At 44.8% G+C, this 20,079-nt stretch overlaps 2 protein-coding genes across 4 annotated transcripts; one reads left to right on the top strand and one right to left on the bottom strand.

Moving 5' to 3' along the window:
• Positions 1 to 741: 741 nt before the first annotated feature.
• On the bottom strand, positions 742 to 8,801 carry rmnd5b (required for meiotic nuclear division 5 homolog B). Of its 3 annotated transcripts, none has more exons than XM_070836398.1 (10): positions 8,743 to 8,801; positions 6,245 to 6,421; positions 5,878 to 6,020; positions 5,663 to 5,800; positions 5,449 to 5,549; positions 4,737 to 4,903; positions 4,333 to 4,498; positions 4,036 to 4,138; positions 3,790 to 3,944; positions 742 to 2,780 (listed from the first exon to the last, which is right to left on the bottom strand). In XM_070836398.1, exons 2-10 carry the CDS (start codon positions 6,381 to 6,383, stop codon positions 2,717 to 2,719), a joined length of 1,176 nt encoding a protein of 391 aa, XP_070692499.1. In that variant the 5' UTR covers positions 6,384 to 6,421; positions 8,743 to 8,801; the 3' UTR covers positions 742 to 2,716. The 3 variants fall into 3 exon arrangements, with proteins under 3 accessions (XP_070692499.1, XP_070692498.1, XP_070692497.1); XM_070836397.1 differs by lacking the exon at positions 8,743 to 8,801 and adding an exon at positions 7,942 to 7,985; XM_070836396.1 differs by lacking the exon at positions 8,743 to 8,801 and adding an exon at positions 7,898 to 7,970.
• A 2,364-nt stretch (positions 8,802 to 11,165) lies between these two features.
• On the top strand, positions 11,166 to 19,833 carry LOC139206949 (serine/arginine repetitive matrix protein 2). The gene has a single exon (XM_070836568.1). The coding sequence runs from the start codon at positions 11,231 to 11,233 to the stop codon at positions 19,352 to 19,354; it is 8,124 nt and encodes a 2,707-aa protein (XP_070692669.1). The 5' UTR covers positions 11,166 to 11,230; the 3' UTR covers positions 19,355 to 19,833.
• Positions 19,834 to 20,079: the final 246 nt, after the last annotated feature.

Below are 20,079 nucleotides of genomic sequence, written 5' to 3'. Positions count from 1 at the left end.
CAGACAGCAGAGAGGTGGAAGGTCAGCTGCGATGGAAACATAGGAAGGTTCCTGTTTGCACAGAAAATAAGCACTTCTATGGAGACCAGCAAATGTACAAACTAGAGCCAAGCAAAGTGTTAAGCCTTCATCCCTGCCAAGGATATCTTGGCAGAGATGAAGGCTTAACGCTGTTTTTTTTTTTTCACATCCATGTTTACGGCTATGCATAAGTAAGAGAATATATATATAATTGTGTGAGAAGTGAAATGGCACATGCAAGTTCATAAAGCAGGTTTTTTTTATGCAAGGTTGTAATCTAAGTAGTTATGAGCTGTGGCTGACTCACACTGCCCATACCTTGGCATTTAAAACATTATATAAACTGGGGCTTAATATAACTGCACAGTTCAGGAGTGGTTTACTGAAGTGGGATGAGAAAAGATTCTTCACGTTATCACTGTGGGAGGGCTGCAGCACTGAACAGCATCAGTGCCGATTCCCTGATGGATTAGCATGATTATTAAACACCAGCTTAAAATCTATGTGGAAAAAAATTGTTTCCTTGTTGTGAAACTCACTCAAATTAAAACCTCTAGCTTGAGATTTTGTAGACTCCAAGGCTATTTAGTGTGAGTGGATAATACAGCAATAGCGCCACCATGTGGTGATAAAAGGCAGAGCAGCTAAAATCCATGAAGGTAAGAGTTCAGTGAACGGTGTATGTGAGGTGGGAGCAGTACACCATCAAAGGCCAGTGCACTCCTCCAAAACCGACTTGGAGTATAAATTTTTATTTTATTTTCAGATGCAAGTATATGAAACATGTTAGAGGATAAATATTTACAATAAAGGTTGCACACACGGGCAGGAAATGCAAACATTCAACAAAATTAATGACAGAAGTACAGAGCGCTAGCGGTCTATCTGAAGGAACACTCGAAGAAGCGATGAATGATTGTCAACCAAAGAAAGAAAAACAGGAAATTCAGTGAAAAGTCCACAAAAAAAAGTGCTCTAACCCATTCCAAAAGAAACCAAGATAAAATGTTTTATCTTATACTCTGACTTTAAACTCAGTGTAATGTTGCATCGTCAGTGTGAGCTATGCTGGTGTGGTGCTTTCCGAACAAGATAGCCTCACCACGCTGTGAGGTGACATCACCATTTTTAAGAGGACACCAGGAACTATTAGTAATGGTCACTGAAACGTGTTGTCTTGTACATCCAAACGGATGTTGTGACTCGCTCCCCAAGTGTATGCTTCCACACCACCAGTTGAATAATATATACAAACTCCACTAACACCCATACTGCCAGCCTCTATAGCGAAATATGCATCATCTTTGTTCAAGACTCCTTATATAAATGTACAACTTTAATACTAACTGCAAAGTGTGGTATGAACCGATACAATGAGCCCTGAGGAAATGTATGGATTTTATCGTTTCTAGTTTGACTCGATCTCAAATAAAAGCAAAACCTACGCAGCAGAGGCATTTAGTATATATCAAACAACAGCCACAATGATCAGAGGACTTCCCCACCCACGACGAGTAAAGCTGAATCACAAGCCTACAGCCACTGCAAGTCAGACCATACGGCTACCATCACACCACTTTACATCTCCAAATCACATGGCGTGCAAGCTTAGGATACACAATGCGGGGCAGAGTGAGGCGATGGCACAACCGTGACGTGAACTGTCGAGTCGTTAGTTCTGAGTTCCGCAGTAGTGTTGGTTATGCATGTTGCTGTTCAGTTTAATTTACTATTTTACATGAGCCGTTGTGGCTGTTGCAATGAAAAATAGAAACAAAGCACATTTCACAGTAGTATATATTTTTTTGTTTCCTTTTTGTCATTGTTTGTTAAATACATACATAGAACAAGACAAATGGCTTCTACAATGAGGAAAATCTTGCTGGTGCAGTCAGTCACAAAAAAACAAATGAAATGAAAAGAAAAAAAACAACAAAAAGCTGTTCCACCATTGAAGAGTTAATTGTTCTACTGATCAAACGGATACATCAGCCAACAGTGACTTTCAAGCTACGTGAGGAGTTTATTACATTATGGAGGAGTAATGGGTCACAATCAAGAGTTCAGTTCAAGAAAGACCTCCACAGTTCCCTTCACCAGCAAAAAATAAACCTTCCACACAGTTTGTTACTTTGTCGTTTTTCTCATGTGTAGCCGAAGTTTATCACCATCCTGAAATCTGAAACTGCCTATCTATACCATTTATCCACACTCAACCAACCATTCACAATCATTCAACTGCTTCTGTTGCAAAAAAAAAGGAAAAGAAAAAAGAAGCAGTCATCCAACTCAAACAGTCGATAAAGCTGAGAAAACAAACACTATAAAGTATTACATACTTTAAAAAGATAAGCCTATAACTCCGCAGGCATTTGCAAATGAGTTTCAATGAATGATCCTTTTTCAGAGGTGCTTCTTCGTGAGGATGTTCTCTTTACTGACAGACTCCTCACCTACTACAGGTTGTAGTTGGACCATCCACGCTGGACTCTGTATACTACGCAAAGTTGGAGGGTCCGAGGTGGGTTTACTGGATGGCCAAGGTTGTCCAGAGGAGCACTGGGATAAAACCTTAATGCTTACAATAACAGGCCAAGAGGCCAGGGACAGAGGAAAGAGGGCCAGAGCAAATGGTCCTGGAAATGCAAAGAGCTCCAGGGAACTTCATCCTTACTCATGAGGAGAGTGTGTGGTATCAAAAGTAGATCTGCTTGGCATGTGACGGATTCTGCTCCATGGGGCAGTACGGACATTTCAACCTGGGGAAAAGACAGGGGAGGGTGGGGAGAGCAGGGACAGGATGTTAACGTGTGCCGTTTGTTAGTTTAAAGAACCATATTGATTGTTTTGGCTGATTATCTACAATCTTTATAAAAGGCCCCATATTATGCTAAATTACCGTTTTAGAGCCTTTTCAACAGAAGTGCGTGTCCCCCATGTTCCTACAGACTACCCAACCATGAATAAAGACCTCCTTTTCTCTTGCTACATCTTTCAATTAATGTGTGTGAAAATGTGCAGTTTACATTTGGTTTTGGCATGTATGACATCATAAGGGGATCTGTTGATCATGTGATTTCCTCCAGCCTTTCAGCAAGCTGACCCTACTCGCTGAAAACCTCCTGTGTCAACATCGCCATTGTTTTTTTCTTCACTAACGCCAGCTCCTGCTAACACGAAGATTGATCTGTTCATCTAAAACTGAGCTTTCAGACAGAGGCTGAAAACAACGGCATCGGCCATGTCTGTATGAGAGTAATGTAGTAAATAATAATAATAATGTATTTTTAAACATTAAACCATGTAAACATGTTCCAGTCAGACCTCCAAAAAGACTAAACTTGAAAAAGAGCAGGATAAAGGACCTTAAATTCCTAGAAAGTCACTGGTTTCCTTCATTTCGACAACAAATGCAGGCTTAAAATGTGGTTGCTGTGTTGTGCCAAAGTTGTGTTATCACTGTGTGATAATTCAGTTGGCAGCAGGAACTATTTTGAAAAGCAATCGTTCCTAGAAACTGTATTTGCTCACTTAAATATTAGCTTTTTAAACGCAAGAAACCACCAGTAATCATTTCACAACGTCCATGTTTGCCGTCTGTCTTCTGGGTCTGGTTTTCTAACAATATAGTTCTTAATTATAACAAAATGAATCACCAATAATCACCATGAATGTAACAGTTCAATGTTGTGATCCAAGATAAGACTATGAAAGTCTTTTTAACCGTTGCTACTGACACAACACTATGGTACTGTACTGTTGACTTACTTCCCAGCATTAGTCAGTTTGTTGAGGGCATCTCTGGAGATGACGTGGCCACAGATGAGCTTCATGGGAGGATTGCTCTCTGAGGTTTGCTGCCTGAGGATCGGGCAGGCGAACACAGAGTGGTACCAGCACTTCTTCCCCAGGTCAATTTCAATCTACATGAACAGATGTGATGTGAATCAACTGAATGGTGAAAAGGAAGAAAAAGAGGCGATAGATTCCTTGTGGAGTTTCAAAGAGTCTTACAGGCAGCTCATCTTTGTGCGTCCAGACTCCGCTGCACTGTCTCTGCTCGATCACCTGCTTGATGTTCATCAGCACTGGCAAGGCCATACAGCCTGATGCAAAGCTGCAGATAAATAGACAAAGCAGTGGTGATGAATTTTGATTATAGTTTTATAAATTGGCTGTCATCACCATGTTAAACGGCACCGTTTATACTTCATCTTGAACCGCAAAAAAAAAACTGTTTCAACTTTAATCTCAACTTTCACATAAATGTAAAGATTTAAAAAGGAAATCAGAGATAAGGTGTTTTCTAACCTAACGCTGAGTGGAGACTCTACGGAGAGGCCCAGTAAAGCACAGGCATCCCTGGTGAAGATGTTACAGATCTCAGCCCACTGATTTGTCTCCAGCAGACTGCGGTACGGAGAGTTCTCGATGCCGTGACGCAGGTACACCAGACTGCCCATCAGGATCTGAATATCTGCAGGGATGAAACAGTACAGGTAAGGAAGACCACAAAAACAAACAACACTACTGGAGTGTTGTGATGATAATAATTTATATAATTATCATGCATTTGTCTCAAGAACGCTTAAACGCATAAATTATTGTGGGGACTCTTCTTAAAAGAAGAAGAGTTTACAAAAAATGGTAAAACACAAATCAAACCTCTTTGTGTGTTTGTGCCAGAAATGTTGAAATGATTGTTTATTGTCTACCTCTCTGGTGCTGAGATGCAAAAGGCTGGAAGTGCCTGGCGTACTGCAGGGCCTCCATTTGGTTGCCGATTCCCCCACTGAGCAGGCTAATGAAGTACAAGCGGTGCAACTTGAATTCTAGACTACTGTTCAGGTCCAAAAGGCGCTGCCGATTCGTCACAGCCCACCTAAGAAGGCACAGACATGAGTAAGTACAGCCAGCTATGTCCACACTTATAGTGATCAACGGCCTAGGGGGAGTTTCTTAATAATCACAATGTGTTCGAAAGTGGGAGATGAACTTTTTAAAATGTGACCATCTACCAGCCACAGACAGATAAATGTTCAAATTCACCAGCCACTTGCTGGGAAATCATCATTGTGCATCTGAAATCTCTTAGTGACTTTCGTATTTTAGCAGCACTTGGCAGGTGGCTGGTGCCAATTTCCCACCCTGAGGGAAAGCCTTGGCAGGACCAAAGTAAACTTTATCTCAATAGAAATTCCTCAAGCATATATGGGCTTTATGGAGGTGGTAACTTGTGCTAAGTGTCCAGATTTCTTCCCAAAGTTTGATTAGTCAGCCAGATAGGAAACATAGCGTAAGCACTTTTGCAAGCTGTGAAAATCTGTCTTTGCCAATGTTTGAAAATAGTCACTTTATTTTGATTCTCTTTACAAAGATGGCGACTGTCTGCACACAGATGAGGGTAAAAAGAAAGAGAAAACTTACTCAAGTGCCGGCCTGAGGTCCTGCATCCTGAGTGCTTCAAGGATTCTGTTTAGCTCCAGGAAAGGCTGCTTCATACTCATATCTATAACTACACCAGACTCCTAGATAACAGGAAAAGGCATTCTGAGTTATTGAGAACTCTTCCATCCTCTTAAAGCCATTCAGGCTATATTTACACCAAAACCATTAGTTTGACAGATTCACAGCTACTTACCTGACAAAGATCCTCTGCTACACTGAGCATCCCTTGTCTGTACAGGTGCTCCACAATGGTCTCACTCAGGTATTTCTGTCTCTCTGGGGTGTCCCACACTGTCTCTGCCACCACAGCACTGATCTCCGCATCAAAATTCTGTGGAGAAGTATATTAGACATTAAATATTCGAATGTCAAATGTTAATGTAAAAGAAAGATGCTGCCGGTCCTTACTCTGTCAATGGCTTTGCCCACTTTTGACACACTGCCATGTATGTCCTTATGCCGGGACGCTAGCATCTGCACTGTTTCTTTAATATTTTTACAACACTGTGCCATAGTCTGAGATAGAACTGAAAGGTCTGCATCTTGTACTCCTGCAAGAGAGAAAAAAGGGAAGTAGTCACTGTGCATGTCTACAATAATATGTGCCTTATTAGTTATGATACATCACTGGTGAAGCATCACAAAGCACCATTTTAACTCCTAATGGAACAAAGAAGTTAAAATTACTAAAAAAAAAAAGGCTTAATTCACTTAACTTGCAAATGTTGTATCTTCATATTGTTCAGTCACTCTTATGTGTATCAGTTTTTCTTACCAAAAGCAACTAGCTGTCCTCGTATCTCACAGACACTGCGCAGGAGCTCATCTAGCCTCTCCTCAGACTGGTGGCCATACATTACAAAGCGATGGAGCACTTTCTCCAGCTCCCGCTCAACACATGCACACTGTTCCATGGTTCAGACTGGAACACGCACACACACAACAACAACACCTAGATGAAGAAGAGAAAAACACAGGTCAAAGCCAGCGAACTGTTAATACATCCCGACTTATACTAATACGTCACTATCAATACCAATATTTGATGTTATTTTGAATTATTTTCAGGCTGCAACTAAATAATTATTTGTTTCAATGAAGTGCTTCATCAAAGACGTCCCAAGAAACATGTCAATCGCAATTTCCTAAACACACAGCATACCTAAACACAAAGAATAATAAATCATGCTTTGTAACAACCCCTTAGAATTTACTTTTAAAGAATTGCAGATCAAATCATGTACTTGGCGCATCGACCCTCAAGGCTGAAATATAAATGTGATTGTGCTATGTAATGGCAACACCATTTCAAACTACTTCAAATGAAACATATTGGTATTTCTGACTTGCAATTTCTTGTTACTAATCAGCCATCAGACATGCCCATAATGGCACATTAGCCCAGCAGATGAACTGATCTACTTCAAATAATCTATGATTTTGTTTTCTCTTTAAATTGAACTTCCTGAAGTTGATTCAACACAAAAGAAAATCCTACTTAAATTTAGCCTGAGTACATATTAAAAAGATGTTCCATTGTTTTAATGTCACAAACCAGCTGCAGTATTTGGCTGCACTGATGACATTTTGACAATCCCATCATCACACAGCTGCCTCAGCCCAAAGGCTAAAGGTACCAAGTGTTACTTTGAGAGCTGGAACAATTACTTTTTTAGTCTAGAGAAGTAAAATCAAACCTATCCAGCACTGCCCTGATTAAAAGTTTGGCCTGGTGTGACACTGCTAACACTTAGCAAGGCCTTGACAACATCAGAGGCAGGCACACAGTGTACTCTGAGGCCTGGTGTTTACTAACGATGGTCGCCACTTGAGTCTCTGCTGAACTAAAGTATAATCCAATCAGGCTACTAAACATAATATTGATCAGTGATTTTGTTTGAGCAGATGCTCCACGTTTGGATTCTATTAGCGTCTGGTTGTGAAAACATCAGATTATTGTTAAATACAGCTTTACTGTAACGCACCGCTTCTGAGCTGGACACAGAAAATGTCTACCTAGCTAGCACTTACCGTAATACAGCTAACCAACACAAACGCAAGCTACATTTCTATTTTAATGACGAAACGGCGCGTTTTGTGTGTGTTATTACTCGCTAACAATGATAAATGTGAAGTATCACGAACTGTTAACCAGTGTGCTTTGATTCCACGCGATAATGTAGAAAAATAAGCTGTCGCACAGCTAACATAAACAAACGGTATGACAGAGGCTGGCTAGCTACAAAAGCTCGCCATTGCTAGCAGCTACTTAGCTAGCTGATGTTAGCCAGCTGCTGACTGACAAGGCCCAAATAATTTCAGGAGAGAATGACAACCCGCTTGCCTTCATTATTTCGCGCTAACCCAACACTTAAAACATCTACAGTTTGATTGAAATTTAAGATATGTTTAAACACACGCCACTCACCTATCCTGCTAATTAGTTAGCAAACATTAGCGTTAGCCACTTGCCTGTTATGGCAACACTTCACCAGCAGTCGTAATGCGGATCTTCCTGTGTCGCATTCTGCCTTAACGGGACATTTCACAATAAAAGTCAATTTCTCTGCGACACAATAACAGCTCTTCGTGCACCATTTTTATTTTGACTTGAATCAGATTTCTTCTTTCGTCAGCTCATGCTTTAAAGGTTGGCTCAGTACTGATGCATCACAATGTAAATATCATGTTAATGTTACAGCTGGTCATGGTAGAGCTGATTGCATCTGTTTGATATAGTGTGTCAGTAGTTTAATCTGCAGAAAGGCATCGATCATATGTTTCGTATGTAAAGTCTTAATCTGCAAAGTGTAGGTGCAGCAGTCAAATCTGTGCTGTGGAGTAGAAAGTTTACCCCCCTGATAAAAGTGTAAGGTATCATAACAGGTAGAGTACATATTCCTCAAAATGTCCATCACTAAAACACAAAAAAATACAGCTAAAATTAAAATGTGGCTTGTATAGAGTTTAAAGTCAGCCACATCCTAAAAGGGCAACTAGGTCAGTTCACAAAAAAAAGATTTGAAACGTGATCTTTTCTCACTGTTTGTCATAAATACAAGCACTTGGCATCATGAGACTGGACCCCAGTTTGGCATCATATCCCACAGATAGAAGCAAGCAGATAATCAGAAATAGTTTTTAAAAAGAAAATCACGTTTATTTATCTGTACACATGAGGTGCTGTGCCAGACAGCATTTGACATTTGTTAAACATGTGATCACTGAACATTTCTGCCAAGCCCTTATGAAGTTATACATTTGTCCACTTACAGATTCCAATGCAGCGCATTGTACAAGCATGGCTCAGATGCTGAGGGTGGGTGAGGTCTTTGGACAGCAGGAATGCTTGTGTGACTAATCAGTGATGTAGACTGAAGCTCCTCATTGCTGAGGTGCTCATCATTCTTCCCCTCTGAGTCCTCCTCCAGTCCGCTGTGCTGCCATAACCACAGAGGTTCAAATTTATCAGCACTTCTGTACACTTGAGTTCACACTGTCTCATACCCAGCACACTGATATACATTCACACATGCACACATGTTGTCCAAGTTTGATACTTTTCCAAGTAACACCTGTGTTTATGTATAACGCATACTGAAATAGTGTATGCTGGTTTACCATATGAGCTGTAATCATATCATCCGTCCCCTCCTTAGTACCTGATAAGTGTGCAGACGGACGATGATTCATGTTTGTCATGCCATTAGAGCCTCCAGTGAAACATGAAATCACTTGCAGGATACTTTATACTCTATAAACACTAGTCTATAAACAATAATGAGTATATACAGAATTGATGGTGTAAAAAAAAAAAAAAGACATATAGATGTTATACAGCTCCACCAAGGTCAAAGACTCAGGCTAGCCCCATAGCCACATTAACTGTGGCACACATATGTATGACACACCTGACAGAAAGGGAGGCCAAATTACATATGTATGATGGCACATATATAATAGATTGTTGACTTTCCAGTGTTGGGAGCAGTTTCTCAACCCTTTGATTCAACAGATGTACTAGCAGTCACAGCCTTATGCAACATTCAGTTGGGGCAACAATCAAAGATTTTCCATTGGTTTGCCCTGAATGACTTAATAGCTGAGAGCGAATATTAATCACATGAGGTATTAGGTTTGGGGCACAGGGCTTATCCAAACTTACTATCATCAAACATGCCTCACTGTGGCTCAGCAGGTGCTAGGTACAGTAAAATAACATGATCCCTTGCTGTGACAGTTTTGATCAGACATTGTGGCTGCAAGATTGGCAAGCTTATATGAAGCTTGACCATGAAAAAAAAAACGTGACTTAAAACATGTGAGACCACCTTAGTTATGCAAGCATTCTTAGGTACCATGCAGCGCACAGGAGTTCTCCACGTGAGGTGTGAAAGTCGGGTGGTCTCTGTTAACCTTTGACCTGTTGTACCCCAGCTCCACCTTAGCATTCATGCTCGCACAAACACATACAAGCATACATTAACTACTCCCTCAGTGCCAGGCATAACGTCATATGTAGCGGTTAAGTGGATAATGTGTGGGCTGTGGTCCGAGCTCTCTGTTCCTTTCTTTCCCCACCAGTGTGCCCAGGCAAACAGCTAAAGCTAAGGCTATCTGGCCCTGATAGTATGGGTCTATATATAGAGGAGCCCTGTGACTGAGCTGGCTGTAAGTGTCAGATTCCAGCCGCACTCATCCGTCCTGGCCGGATCAGCACCTGCTGCTAACTATAAACCCACCCACCCACCCACCCACCCCAGCTCACACTGTAAAGCCAATGTCCAACCGAAAAGATCCTGATTAGACTCAGTAAGCAGTTTCCTGTAGGCCAGCTCTGAAGGGAGGGGCAGAAATAGAGATGGAAGCATTAGGGGATGTAATGTGTCTGAGCGAGATGCCCCTCTTCGCTTTTTCTATTCAAGTCTGATACATGGCAGTGTCTTTTACATTCTGAAGTTGTCTAGCCAGTGTGGCTCTGCCAGGCTGAGCTGCACAGAGCCTCTCAGGCCTGGATTCAGCTGTGGATTTTGAGAGACAGTTCGCCGGATGAGGGGTAGATTTTGCAGCACAGAGGAACTCAATGCCCTTGGGAAAGCCTCATCATTGGCCAAAGGTACAGCACCAGTCATTCTGTCTTTCTCTACTTGCACAGGGAGCAGGCTCTCTTTCTCTGGTCAATCCTACCATACCAATGCGATATGGAAAGTTAAGATAAAGGGTACGTATTTGGCAGAGCTAATCGCAATGCTGTCATTTTTCATATATGTAAGCTTGATAAATCTCAGTCTTTATAGTTTAGAATAAGCTGCACATCACATGTAATGCCATGATAATATCTCAGGAGCTTTTAAGCACAACTAAATGCTTTTAGTCACTGAATATATATCCTCTTTCATTAATTTATAGTTGCTTGCTACTGCTTTTTAAGGCATAGTGACAGTTATATTTATTTGTGAACCACTTTTGGAGGTTTACCCTATCAGTGTACTGTAGGTATTCTCATTTGAGGGTTAAAAGCTAAATTTGCTGTTGGCAAGGTAACAGAACAGAAACAATGCACAATGCCTTAGCCTCTATACATGTTATTGATAATCTTTTGCCTCTTGATGATATTCACCAGGGTTACTGGTGATATAAATGAATGAACTACACACCCTCCAGGTGACCATATCTTTCTAGTCCAGGAACAGAGCCCAGAGCAGACTAGACGAGCAGACTGGACTGGCCACAGTGAGAATTTGGAGCTAGTGGACAAGCGATGGACAGCTGGAGTCTCCAGGGGGACAGCTACTCCTTCCTGCGCAGTGCGCCCCGCACCTATTCCCTGTGTCATCGTGACGGCACCCCCAATCACGTTGAAATCTTTGACATAATCAACGTCCCTACTCAGCGCAGTGCCATTTCCGAGACTACCTGCCTGTGTGACATTTTTGGAGACGACTGTGAGTCACCCTCCCTGTCAAGCAGCCCAGCTGTAAGGGCTTTTGTCCCCTCCCAGAGGGAGGTGGACGGGACAGCTGCTGTATCACCCCTGGTGGATGATCTGAACGACTCCTCGGGCTCTTACCACTCTGCACAGGGCTTCAGTGAAGGGGAGGAGGGCTTTGAGGATTCAAGAGAAAGGCTTTACAGTCCCCCGTTGCAGAGTGAGTCCTTGGCGAGGAGGCAGACAGAGGGGGAGGGACTGAGCTCGGGGCATCCAGAAGTTTCAGAGGACAGGAGCCCAGATTTAGAGCTAAAAGGCAAATCACCAGTACCTCAGCTTACTACAGCTAGCCCCTCATCCGAAGTCCTCGACACTGGTAAGAGGACCCCTTCTCCGAGGCATAATAGTCCCTATACCCTCAGTCCAGAGGGAAGAGCATCATCCTTATCTTCTTCCTCAGTTGAAAAAAGATGTTCACCCTCACCATCTAATCCTAGACAAGCTCATTCAGAAACTGAACCAAGAAAACTCACTCCTGTTTTCCAAGACAGACACAACAGCCCCTCACATCAGTCTGTAACTCCAAGTCCCTCCCCCAAGCATAGGAACTGTGTCAGCTCATCACCCTTTGAGTCAGTGAACACCCAATCTTCAGACCTCAGGGTAGCACAAGTCTCACCTGAGCTAAGGAGCAGCTACTTTAATCAACACAGCAGTCCCTCACCCACATCCACATCCAAAGATTTTTCTTTAGATTTTACAGAATCTGCCTTTGAATCTAGAGCCATCCTTTCATCTCCTTTACCATCATCCATTAGCACAGAGTTATCCTCTCATTCAAGTGAGACTCCTGAGCTGAAAAATAGGTCCTGCTCCCCAGATACTCAAGCATCTTCTCCTTTTCCTGAGCTAAGAAGGAAGGTTTCCCTGCCTGATCTCTTCAGCAGAGGCTTCACCCCCGATATAGAAGATTCTACCCACACCCCTGAGCTAATTTCAGATCTTCCCACTGCAAGAAGAGACAACGCAACTACTCCTGAGAGCCAAGATACAAGGTTATCAGCTGAGCCTGTCAGCACTGTGTCTACACCTGCCCCACGATACACACCTCCCTCACCTGTCATCTCAATCGCGACATCTTCTGAGCTTTTGGAGAGTCGTGTCTCACCTGAATTGAGACACACAGCTCGCTCACCTGGCCTGCTCAGTGCTGCTTCTCCATCTAAGACTGGGACAAGAACTCCCTCTCCTGGCCCCTCACATAAAATAGGACACATTTCAACACCATCTGAAATCGAGGCCCACGTGCCGTCACCTGTAGTAAGTTACAGTTCATCTCCATCACCTGAAGTTACAAGCAACTGCTCTCCCATAGAGCACAGACACACAGCTTCCTCACCTGAAATCAGGATTACAGCATCCTCACCTGAGGTCAGTAGGAGAGAGCAATCTTCTGAAGTGGAAACAACATCACCCTCTCCTGTCCTAGAGCCTCACTTTGCCTCCGCCTCATCAAGAAGCCCCACTTCATCCCCTCACATCACAGGGATTTCTTACTGTGTTGTTCAACCTGAAGACAGGAACAGTCCCCCGTTTCCTGAGCTCTCCCGTCTCTGCAGCCCTGACCCTGATAGGACACTTGTGTCCCCTGGAGCGAGGAGTCCTACCCCAAGCAAAGACAGTATACAGAGCGATAGAGCAGAGTCCGCTGGTACACCACAAGACTCACCACGTATATCAGGCTTCACAAGCTCTGTCCTGCAGCCTGAAATAACTCAACATCAATCCAGGTTCCAAACACCTTCACCGCAGCCCAAGCATCATACTCTCTCACCTGAGCCAGAGTGCCAAAGTCCCACACCTCAGTATAGGAGTAAAGATCCATCACCCGTTGCCCCATCACCAGCAAACGTTTCCACAGAGTACAGCCCTCAGTATCCACAGTGTTCTCCACCTCTTAGAAATACACCTGAGGTTGAGAAGGAGTCCTCTACAGCTGATATTACAGAAACACAGTACCCCACACATTTGGCAAAAGAGAGTGTGTCACCCTCACTGGATTTAGACAAGAGGGATAAATCAGTCACACCTGAAATAGAAAGCAGATCACCAGTGGCGGCAGTTAATTCGCCTGTATCTACTTCACCTTTCTTAGCTGAGGAAAAGGTAGACAGTTCACTGACACAACAAAGTACAGAGAGAGAAGCAACACCCAATGAGGCAAACAATCGGGACAACTCAAGTTTAGCCGTATTCTCAGAGGAAAAACAAGCCATTGATTCCACTTTTTGTCAGAAAGAGGACACTTATAATAATCCCCCCACTGAAATCAATTACTCCCCTAATCCTCTAGACAGGAGTCCACCTGTCAACAGGGCTCCATCTAACGCACCTGTGCAGAGATTGCAAAACCCACAGCCTCAATTCACTACTTATCCCCTTACGTTTGAAAGCAGCAGCTCATTAAGATCATCTTGTGCACCTGAGCACACAAGAAGACACCTGTCAACCAGTGTTCGACGTGAAAACAGAGAGAGGCTCTCAGAGGACATGGCCCACCATGTAAACAGAAGGCGGACACCCTCTCCGCCACTCACCAGGTTTACACCTGTCCACATCGTAGCCCCTGAGAAACCATACAGACAATGGCAGAACAGAGGCCATAGCCCTACTCAGGTTGTAGGATCTTCACTGAGTGGTAATTTTAAGAAAGTGGTGACAAATAGGGAAAGCCCCAATGTTGCCCCTGTTGACAATAATAGCCAGGCTCCCTGGGTCAGGCTAGGAACGCAATTGGAGATGGAGAGGGAAATGCAGCTGGAGGAGGATAGAGAAGTAGGGAGGAACAGGCAAAGGGATAGGGAGATGGAGAGAGAGAGAAAGAGGGAGGAGCAGCTTACTGAAAAGGGGAAGGGGTGGCAGGGGGACGCCAGTTACAGAGGGGAACAGGTTGAGCTGTCATTCAAGTCCAGGAATAGAAAAGGCCCTGCGAGTCGCAGAGCAGCTCCCACAACCAGAGACAACCGTCAGGGACTGCCAACAGTGCATTCCTATTCAGAGAGCTTGCTTGCCACCAGACAGCTACAGCAACAACAGAGTCTGCCCAGGCTTGCTCCCCAACAAGATACCAGGGGTGGTCCTTCCAGACGGCTTCAACATCCTGCACCCCAGAAGAAGAACAGCGCTCCTGGACGCGTGGCTGCAAACAGGCCCTGCCGGAGTTCCAGCTCCAGCATGGGGAGTGAGCTTGACGAGACAGACAATGAGGTGAAGTGGTTTACAGACGTGGCTTTCAGCAGCCTGTCAAGCCCTGAGGTAGATTACCTTGACATGTACAACTCAAGCCACCGTTCATCTACCAATATTTCTCAAACATCTACCCAGGAGAGCCCAGCTGGGGTCAGTGCTGCCTGGCTGGCCTATGCTGACTTCAGAGGTTCTGCTCCAAGGCTGGACAATGATGAACTCTCCTTTCATCATCCATCTGCATCCTACTCAGATGGCCTAGATCCATTGAGGCGCTATGAGTTGGGCAGTTTTGAATGCGTAGAGGTGGCCGTGGAAAGAGAGGACTCCAAGAAGGTGAGAAGAGGAGTGCCGAAAAGACAGATCCAGCTGAAGAGAAAGAATAATTCTGAGGGGAAGCAGGATGAGAGCAGTGAAAATAGTAGTCCTGGGCTCCCGGTGATGGTGGAAAGTCCCTCTCTAGAGAGTCACTCCAGAGAGACATATGTGAGACAACACAGTACACCAGCAGCAATGCAGGAATGCTACCCTTCTGAGCGCAGTCCTGAGCCCAGTCAACAAAGTGACAGAAAATCCATACTCCAGAAGTCTGTTTCTCTGGATGAAACATGCACTAAAACCAAGATGGCCTCTTGTCTCATCAAGAGTGTGTTGTCCAAGAAGATGCAAAGTGTTGATACACAACCTGATGAGCGGGCAGGAGAAGAAGCGAGCCCCACTTTTGAGGAGAATGCAGTGGAACAAAATCTGAGTTCCAGTCTTCAGTCAGATTATAGTCTCTCATCGGAGGGTCTTCCTGTGAGAGGAGAACCAAGAACAAAAGATGAAGCCAAACCACCAAAAAGCATTGGCGTGAGAACCAGTAACAGGCCAAGTTCATCCAGCAGCAGCAGAGGTGTTAATTTTTCACAGACCGAGAGTGAAGAGGCCGATTCTCAAAGCAGGAATGCAAGCTCATTAAAATCTGAAAAGATATCGGAATTGAAAGTGCCATTTGAGAGTAAACAGTCAGGAAGTGGATTACAACGAGCAGATGACAGTAAAACATGGGACGAAAGGGAGGGTGGTGACTCAGCAAATGCCACTGCCAGGAACACAGGAGCTCCTTCTGCTACCGGAGCCAACCGCACGCAGGCCAGGGTGACAAATAGAGACCAGGAATGTGAAAACACAGAGGACCATAAACAACTGCAACAGGCTGACAAGGACGCATACTCGTCAAAAACACAGGAGATTACACTCAAAGCCGTGGAGAAAAAGAAAGCCTCCCTAAATGTCTGTCTCACACCTGAGGCAGAAAACAAACCTGAGGCGCCTTCACCACAAATGTCTTTCACAGAGAAGGAGGAAAGGGTAGAGACCAGCGTAGATGAGAAAACAGACGAAGAAGAAGGAAATGGGAACAATCCAGTAAAGGTCCCCATTCACAAAGTTAGAGATGTGAGGCGGCTTGTAAAAAATACTTATAATCTGTCCTTCAAGGCAACCAGTGCTGTAATTCCATCAAATGGTAATGGTGAAATGTCGGAAAATTTTAATGAGGAAAGGAGGGAAGAAATCAAAGAGGAAAGGAGGGAAGAGGTCATAGCAAGGGAGGAGAGGGAGGTAAGTCAAGAGTTAAGGAGGGAGGAAAGGGAAGAAGAGTTCAGGGTGGAGAGTAGAGAGGAGCAGAAAGAGGAGGTTAAAGACTTAAAGATGGTATCCTCATCTCCGCCTCTTCATAGCAAAGGAAATCCTCAGTCTCGTCCACAGCCAATGCAGATAGAATACAAGGCTGTTTGCTGGAAAGAAGACAAAAATAAAGCGACAGCCAGCAAGAAAGACTCAGAGAATCCAGGTGACAAACCTCCAGCTTCTCCAAAGCTTGTCCCCGAGGTAAGCAGAGAGTCACAGAAGTCCTACACAACAGGAGACGCAACGATTGCCAAACCATGCCAACATGATCTAAACATTGCAGCAGAAACACAGGAGACTATGAGAGAAATGCATAAAGTGAAAGACAATGGTGACAAACCTGTGGTGGTTAGAACAGACAGAAAACCTCCCATGCTCGGAAGTCTCCCCAAACTGCCCAGTAAGGAAAGAGAGGTGTCTACTGCTGTAGTGCTAATAAGGGATGGATCGAGCAAGACAAAGACATCTCCGTCTCCAGCCCAGGAAGAGATTCCCACCCCAATCCAGGTCCCAGTTGCTCCATCTTCACCGAGGTCCGCTACACCTGATAGTGCTCCTGGTAGCAGTGGCCACTCTGTTTCCATGTTATTAAAGGAGAAAGGATACCAAGCGGACATTGGAGCAGTGGTGGGTGACAACCAGAATGCAGCTGGAGGTAAAGGGGTTCCTCGGAAGCACGTGAACTGCCTGGAGATCCCCCTTCAGACCAACGCTCCTTCGGACGGGGGTCGGATCGAGTCTCATAGAGAGCGGACATTCTCCTCCTCATCCACCATGTCTGGCCCCTCAGCAGTGTCTGACAACACAGACACTCTTAGAAAAAACAGAGAAGATGAGGAAGTAAGTATTAAACCTACAGTAAGAGACACAGCAAAGCAAAAAAGTTCTTCTCCGCCAAGGAATACACAGGAGCAAACACCACCTGCCACCAAACCAAAAGAACAATTAGACTTTGAAGCAGTGAAAAGACAGGATCCAACTTTCCCCCCAAGGTCCCCTGCAATGAGGAGATTCAGACCACAGGCAATTGAGGTTAAGTCACTGTCTAAAGAGACACAGAAGCAAGAGATGCCTACAAATTCTACAGGAAGCAACAGGCCTCAAACCATTGAAGTTAAATCTATAGCTAAGAATTCCCAAAAGCCAGCTGTGCCTCCAAAACCAAGCTGCAAATTTAAACCTGCAGATTTAGCAGCAATGCCAAACGAAGCACAAAGGCCATCAGCAACAACATCAATTGCTAAATCACAAGGAGAGGAGAGGCCTCAAACAATCGTAGTGTCCTCCCCGACAATCTATAGAAAGATCTCCAATGAGTCCACGTCAACGTCTAACTATACGAGAAAACTAGCTGTGTCTGCAGTGTCCAGCCTTAAACCTCCACCATGCAAAACAACAGCAACCACTATCAGCAGTCTCTCAAACCAGTCAACAGCACCATCAGAGACAGAGGCATCTAATGACAGAGGTCAGGAGCAAAAGCTAGGGGCCGCGCCTCAGAGCTCTAGTTATACACAGAGACCCACAACCATAGCTTCAGCTCCAACATCAGCTGCTGGCCCTGGTTTAACCTCAGCTCCAGGTCCAGCTTCTGACCCGAGCACGAGCCAAGTCCGTGCACCCACCTCAGCTGGAGCCATCCAGCCAACCCAGCCAGCTGTTACAGATCCAGACAGCCAACCACAGTATTCCAGGACGGCATACCCTCATGAACAAGCTATGCCGGTAACTTCAAACAATATCAAACAACCCGCTGCTGTTTCCATAACACAAGTGCCAGGATACACACACCAGCCAAGTCGCAGATCACTCTCCAGCGAGCGATCCCGGAGAACAGATGAGCTGCATTTTTATGCATCAGACGACCCTCCAAGCTACGACGAAAGAGAGAGCTTCAGTCCCCTCATGCTCCCAGATCTGACCCCCAGGAGGTCAAATCACTATCAGCCCGCCTCCCGCCCTCCTCCCTGCTCCTGCACAGCTGGCTGCCCTTCCCACCCTGGTCTTACCCCTCCTCACCATCACCGCAGCCCCCATAGCCACACACCCCCTGCCCCTCCACACTCTCCAGGCCAGGCACTGCCCTACCCAGTGGCTCAGCCCCCTCTCCGTCCTCACCAGTGCAGACCTGACCCTCAGCCTATGAGCTACCAGCCGGGCTCTCCCAAATCAAGTCCTCTCGGGCCAAGCCAGCCACCAGCAATGTACCAGCCTCTCCACCAGCCTCCTCCCTGCCCTCCCCACCCCTCACTCATGCAGGCCTGTCCTGCTGACCGCCCGCTGCAGCCACCACAGCATATTGACCCTCGTCGACCCCCTGTCCATAGGTCCCCCCAGCAACAGCCACCAGGCATGGCTGGGGCCTCTTACAGCGATCCTGGCCACAGCCACTCTCCTGGCCTCCCTCCTATGGATCCCCAGTACCTGTGTGGCCCTCAAAGCCTGGGGCCTTCCTATGGCTCTGAATATGGGGGTGACAGCTCCAGTTTGTACTCGGAGAGTAGCTATGGGCAGACACCTCGTAGAGTTCTCGTTGATCCTGAAACAGGGAAGTATTTTTATATCGAGGTGCCTGTCCAGCCACTGAGGAAAATGCTATTTGACCCAGAGACTGGCCAATATGTGGAAGTGCTCATCCCACAGCAAGCAATGTCACATTCAGGCCTGTATCCTCCTTCAGCAGCCCCCTACCCATCTCTCCATAACCCCAACATGTACACCCATGCTACACAGTACGTGCCTTATGCAGCTCCTCCTCCCCCAGCCCACCCCCAGGCTCAGCCCCAGCCACCCCGATATCCTGAGGCCTCTGCCGCAGCAACAATGCACCCAAGCGGACCTGGGGTCAGCTACAGGAATCCCTCTGGTCAGGGGTCCAAGCCTGAGCCCCACAACCATCCACCATTGGACCAGAGCTACCTGGAGAGTATGTATTATGTCCCTACAGGGATGAATGCGAGCCCAAATCCCACCCCACCAGACTATTACCACAAACATCCCCCCAACCTACCCCCAACAGGGGGGAAAAGGTCCTGAAATAGAGGATAGAGGCCGCCTTCCTGGAGCCTGTTGGGTTTTAAATACACAGTGTATAAAGGGAGTGTGTAATGTTAGCCTGTAATGTTATTTGAGTTTTCACATTGCAACTGAAGACAGTAATTCTTTGGTTGTTGTTTATTTGCTGCTGCTTGTTCTGTGCTAGGCTGCTTTAAGATATATGATTCTTGAGTTAATAGTTTTAAAAACACAAGAGAGTGAGCCTTTTTTATGAGGTGTTCTTAAGATTATTACCTAAATCTAAAATGATCTGTTGAAATTTTTGTCATTTTTGATACTGGCACCATAAATCAATAGGTTTACTCATTTTCTGATGTGTGTACTTTAACAACAGATATCTCCAAAAAAACTTGAAAATACTGTTTTAAAAGAACCTCATATTTATTTTATTATTGTGTTTCTCTAATATTGAATGGGTGACTTTGTGCACATGATGTCCGCAACAACAAAGCCAATAAATAATGTCACATATGCATTGCTCTTTTTTTTCATCTGTTTTTCTGTAGATTCTCTCTATAGTTCACCGTCATCTGTGTTTACTGACCAGCCAGATCATATAAGCAAGGTGTTAAATACTGGAACTTTATAGTCATGCAACTGTCAAGCTAATATAATCAAGACCTTCACTGCAAGACCCACATATGAGATTGTGTCACAATTATTACAGTCAGTTACTTCGTTAGGGATTGCATTGATTTCAGAGG

Source organism: Pempheris klunzingeri, chromosome 9, assembly GCF_042242105.1.
Source record: "Pempheris klunzingeri isolate RE-2024b chromosome 9, fPemKlu1.hap1, whole genome shotgun sequence".
In the NCBI taxonomy this organism is placed as follows: Eukaryota; Metazoa; Chordata; class Actinopteri; order Acropomatiformes; family Pempheridae; genus Pempheris; species Pempheris klunzingeri.
This window is presented reverse-complemented; position numbering and strand designations above follow the sequence as displayed.